Genomic DNA, 5,984 nt, shown 5'->3' on the forward strand with positions numbered 1-5,984 from the left:
ATTTTTGAGCACAGATCCACTGAGAAACTTGCTGTTTCAGCAACATTTAATTTAAAAACTGCACTTTTGAGGTTAAACGAACGTTCATAATTAAATTACAAGTTAAAAAGGGCATGGACATTTCTCCTTTTTTTGTATCGAACACATATCGAACCGTGAGACTAAAGTATCGAACTGAAGCGAATCGTGAATTTTCTGTATCGTTGCACCCCTAATAAAGAGGTTTTATTTCATCTCCCTATTCTCCAATTTTCCTTACAGGTATTTCTCCAACATATCCATTGGTGGACGAGACTATTCCTTCAAAAGTGATGGCTACTTGTCCAATCCACTAATAGATGTCATTTCCTACACCAACGGGAGAGGATGGGAGGAGGTGAGTACACAGCTGTGCAAATTGGTGATAATCATCAAAAATTTAACAGCCATCAAACAACTTATCAATACACAATCTCACCTCTCTCATATCACATTAAATCTTTTGTTTTATTCCTTTTTTATTTGCTTTGTTCACCAGCTTTAAGTCACAGTCCAATACCTTTGACAGGGCCCGTGTGTAACAGCCGTGTAGTAACAGTCGCAGATCTAAGGTCTCCTCTAAATGGGAATTATTGTTTCTCATCACTTGCTGCAGCCAAAGGAAAAATAAGTTTTTTTAATACTTCCTCCTTTCATTTGATGCTGACCTTTTACGACTCAGCATTTTTCATCGATATGTGCCGACTCAAGCATGTGGTGAAGCATACGTTTACGGTCTCAGATATCAAAGTGTTGTTCTTTACATTCCTGTTCAATGAGCTTTTTCCAAAAAGTGAAAGGAAAAACCCACATAAAGCAGCAACTTTAATGTAATGGAGCAGTTGAAATAAGTTGATTTAAATGTGTTTCTCTGAATTTAAGCACCTGATACCTGGATAAAATACCACATGTTCACAGGGAGAACATGCCATCTCCACATAAAAGGGGGTGGAGGTGAACCGGTGACATTTTCCCTTTGAGGCAACAGCTTTTTGTCCCCGTGCCGCTCCTCTAATTTCTAATTTACCAGTTACAGCTAAGAACCGACTAATAAATYCCATGCCATCTCATTACATTTTTATCAGAAGCCCAAATGAACCAATATCTGATGCTAATGTGCTTCAGGTGGTGCTTGAGGAAGTGTGGCTCAGATGTTAAAGCAGTCATCCATTAATTGGTAAAAACAAAATATTAGCATCTATCAAAGGTTATGTTTCTGCAATCACATTTTGATTTGAACAGAATAGGACTTATACAGTACCTAGGTCATGAAAAAGGTAAATACTTTCCTGGAGATAACTTTTTGTTTCCTAAATTTCATACTTATTAAATGAGAAATTGTATTTTGCATACAAATCCAAATGTAGTTTTACTAATTTTGTCACAATATTTTCAACGTGACAGTGCAGCAAAATAACTCCATCTGCTACTATTTTATGTAAAACTGAAAGCTGACTGTGTCTATTAAATGTACATTTTAGCATGCATCTTATAAAACTGACCACTTCCTCATTTTATAAAACATAGTGCTCTTTGAATAGGAGCAAAGATTTGTGGGGCAAAAACAGACAATAAATAAAAAATAAAACAATCTTGCTTTTATTAGACGTGTGCTGTCAAAGAACCTTTTCTTACATCAGCTTTTTTTAGATTCAGTTTATTTGTGATGCAACAATAAAGCAAGTCTTCATTTCTTTGTTTTTTCAATAAAAAATGTAAACTTGAGAGTTTAACAGGAATCATTCAGCAAATCAACCAAAATGGATTCAAGCTTTATTTTTGTAAACCTCAGTTACAACTAGAGCTAAAATCCTGTTTCAGAAGAAGCCTTTTTTTGTCTTTTTAATCTATCACATGCAGCCAAAACATTCCCACCAAGTCTCATTAATAGACTTCGCTTGACAATGCTTGATGAAAAACAGTAATAGGTTGTCAGCCTCCATTGTTCAAGTAAACTGATGATGTTAAGTTGTGTGTTATTTCCATTAAAATAAGAAACAGCCGCTCTTCTCTTTTTGATTGTGGGTTTCTGTTAAACTGATACAAATGTGTTATTTTATTAATAATATTGATAATTATACTAACTGTATAACACTTTTTAAACAAAGATGTAGTTTGCAAGAAAAGATCAAGTTTGGTCTGTAAGAAAATAAATTGTTGGGTTTTTTTAGTTTTGTTGGCAGAAATTAACAAAACAGAAAAAGGTCCATGCTTCCTTTGTCCCAGACAGAAAGCTGAGCCATCGGCTGGACACTGGAATGATAAATAACAATATTTGATTGTGAACAACTGAAGATGACAGAAAAAAAGACATGACAAGTTGAGAGTGGTTAAAAGCATATAAAACCTCTCTTTTCTCATTTGTTAAAATAAAATGCTATATATGTATATAGCATATATATTAGATTGCCCTCAACTAGTATAAATAAGGCAGAAAGTCTTGCGTGAGGTTATGAATAGATTATTATTATTTCCTTTMTGTCCCATACTACTTGAGAGACAGCTAAGTCTGAGCCCAACAAGAATGACAAAAATATGTGGGACCAAATAGGACGTCTGCTTTGGCATTGTTGAGGATAATTTTGGCCATCTAGAGTTTAATGCCTATAACAAAAGCAACATTGGCAAGGCTAGGATCTGAAGATCATTTAGTCACATGCAGTTGAGTGTCATCTGCATAAAACAAAAACTGACACCATGGTTCTAAAGAAGCTGGCAAATAGACAGCGTGCAAATGGAGAATAATGAGGGGGCGAGGATTCATCCCTGAGGTACACTACAACTTAACAGCACCATTGTAGATGTATTAATGTCAAGAGCAACTGAAAGGRTTCTGCAGACTGTATACTCTGCTCTGCTACATTAATCTGCTTAATTAAGTCAATCCTCCATGCACTCTCTCACTCTCACAACAACCTTATTACTCTCACAGACAAAATTAAAAAGACAGACTTAACTTTTCATTAATTTATTTATAAATGCTATACTGCAAAGGAAAAATAGTAAAAAAAAMMWTKKWAWTTYYTYMMMMCMMYKKTTTWAWTKRWWAAWWAAAAAAWKRWTWAWWWTTTTTTTTCAGAAATTCTGCAGTGTTATAACAGCTCAAAATATATATATTGTTTGGAATGATATTTCTAATGTTCCGTGGTGGCCAGAATTTATTGCTGTTTCGTAAGCATATACAGTACACTATCAGAGTAAAAGTGGGACAGAAAAACAATCCAAAGCGATAAATTCAGTGCTGGCAAGAGTCACATAGATGAATGCATGCCTAACGACTATGAAAAAAAAAAAGAGTAGCAGCTGTATTTTTATTTGGAACAACTTCTTGTTGTGCCATCCAATCTGTCTTCCACTAAACTTGAGTTAAGTGCTGCAACATTCTTCTTGAAAACAGTTTTATTTTAGTGATAAACATTGATTTAATCAGGTGGGTAACTTCAAGAAAAGAAGGACATTATGGCTACTAAAAAAAAGCTACACAAAGGCAGAACGATTTAGCTGTACAGAATACAAGCATACTGACTCTTAAAAATGTATTTATATACGTAACACAAAATAAATGACAACAGGCGTTTGAACTTAAGAAATACAATGATTATGTTTCTCTAAAAGAAAGAAGATCACAGGTATGCTGCTTGGCTGTTTTTGTTGCCTCTCCATTTATTCATGGGCTTTCTCTGAATTCTTCTGTTTTCTTCCTCAAAACCACTCATGTCAGGTTAATTGATAACTGTAAAAATGAAGAAAAAATATATTCCAGGTGTGAGTGAGAGTGCGAATGTTTTTGTGTCCCTGCGATGGACTGGAGATGTGTCCAGGGTGTGCTCTGCCCCTCAGTGACCAGCTCCACCAGGACCTGGAAAGGTAAAAGCRGGTAAAGAAAATGGATAAATGGAGGCAGAGTGCTGGATTTTGTTATTAGWGTGCATCAGAGACAAAAACAGTTTGAAAACAGGTTTATAATGAGGGGAGAGATGAGCACGAATTATTCAATATGTTGAGAAAATATACAACTATTTTAGTAAACTATTAATGTTGTAAATGTTTTAGAGAAAATATTTCTGATTTAAAGCACGTTTCCTTTTGTCTTTCAAATTGTAACTTGAATAGTGACATTGTTTTTACAAACACAGTAGAACCATGTGATACAATTGTATAGTTATTAATTTAGGTGTCACCATGAAACAGACTTTAAACTAAAAAGCTGTKTTTTAACGCTTAATTTACTTTAGTTTCCAAAGTAGATTAAAGCAGGGGGGAAATGTAAATTAATGAATCAAAAAGAATCTAATGTCATCTTGGAGATACTGAATATTTCAACAAGTRTTCATGAAAAAAAGACATTAATAATGATTCTTGGAAAATCCAGTGTCAGTATTAAAAAAATTAGATCAGTTACTCAGCGGTATTAATAAGAAATGTAAAAAAAAAGACAGAATTATTGTTTTTTGTTTTTAGCAAATCTTGCATTTATTTATTTATTTATTTATTTATTTATTTATTTATTTATTTATTTATTTATTATTTTCCCCTCAGCATTTTAAAATCAACATTTTTTTATTCATTTTTTGAGCCACCTTTGCTTAAAACATCYTTTTTGTCTGTTTTCCAGGTCGGTTACTGGGAAAATGGTCATCTACGCCTCCGTTACCATCCCTGGTCTCGTTACAGTTTTTTCCTTAAGCCCCTGGACGACTCGCAGCACCTCAGAGTGGTCACCCTGGAGGAAAGGCCTTTTGTTATCGTGGAGCCTGCTGAGACAGGGACCGGCTCGTGCATCCGGGACTCCGTACCCTGTCGCATGCCAGTTAACTCCAGGTAGTGCAGACGGGAATGATAGTACATTTCAGACACTTAAATGAGGATCTTTTTTCTTTTACACCGTTAAACTGAGGGAATAAAAAGTATTAAAGACATGATCTTACCTTATTAAATTTGTAGGTAATATATTATTAAAATAATTTGGTTTAGTGTTAAAAAAGTGATTTCTCATCCTGACAAAATTACTTTTTTTTCCATATCTTAAGATTTCATTGTGCCTGGAGAAGATAGTAAAACTATAAAAGGTGCAGTATACAGTGAAAGAAATACTTTTTTACATGATATCAGTACATTTAAACAAGGGAAATCAACTTAAATGTCCCATTGAGGAAAAAAATGTACCTCTTCTTAATTTTTTATCTACATGTTTCAAATATAGGATAAGAGTATTCATTTTAAATCAAAGTGCTGTTAATGCTGTTCAATAAAATGACACGGGAAATTTAAAATCACTTGACAAACTGGGGTTAATTGCCTTTTATTCAATGCAGACAATAAACAAAAAGGACAGCGTGAGTAGATCGTTGGAGGGATTTTAATTAAAGTAAGAAACCCACACTGCTTCTCTGTCGGTGTGAACRTGATGTGCAGGAAGGATGTCGAAATCAAAAACATTTCAACAGATCAGATGTCAGACATAGATTGAGAACAAGTGGACTGTTGTTAACCAGGTGACGGAGAAACCCACATTTATTGTAATCATTTGTCTTGTTTTATGAATTCATGCATTCTATTTTTATCAAATCAAGTATGAATTTCTACTCAACTTAATGTTGGCTATGATGGCTTTTTATTATTTTACATTCTCTCATAATCACTGAGCTCATGAATTGTTTAATCAATATATTTATTGAACAATGCGATAAAATTGCTAATCTTGGTCAAGGAAAATAGCAATTGCAATTTAGAGTTATTTTAACACCCGAAAGACATTAAATCAACCTGTCTTGCTTTGACTCCTTCATGCATATTTGAGAAATCCTGTTGGGTCCTGAGGCAGCAGGCAGGGGAGCAAAAATAACAAAAACGACCGGATGGGACTAGAACCACCTTTTGGGATCAGCCCCTCCTCTGGGCTGTGTCTCCATGCTGAGTTTCCTCATCACAGAACACACACACACACACACACACACACACACACA

The 5,984-nt window shown here is 34.5% G+C and overlaps 1 protein-coding gene across 1 annotated transcript in view; it reads left to right on the forward strand.

Moving 5' to 3' along the window:
- Window positions 1-5,984, forward strand: part of grin2da (glutamate receptor, ionotropic, N-methyl D-aspartate 2D, a) — a 100,899-nt gene that overhangs the window by 49,383 nt on the left and 45,532 nt on the right. The window contains exons 6-7 of the mRNA XM_014024850.1: window positions 262-376; window positions 4,634-4,839. Of these exons, the coding sequence (XP_013880304.1) occupies window positions 262-376; window positions 4,634-4,839 (321 nt within the window). The remainder of the gene's footprint in view (window positions 1-261; window positions 377-4,633; window positions 4,840-5,984) is intronic.

Source organism: Austrofundulus limnaeus, unplaced genomic scaffold, assembly GCF_001266775.1.
Source record: "Austrofundulus limnaeus strain Quisiro unplaced genomic scaffold, Austrofundulus_limnaeus-1.0 Scaffold442, whole genome shotgun sequence".
NCBI lineage: Eukaryota > Metazoa > Chordata > Actinopteri > Cyprinodontiformes > Rivulidae > Austrofundulus > Austrofundulus limnaeus.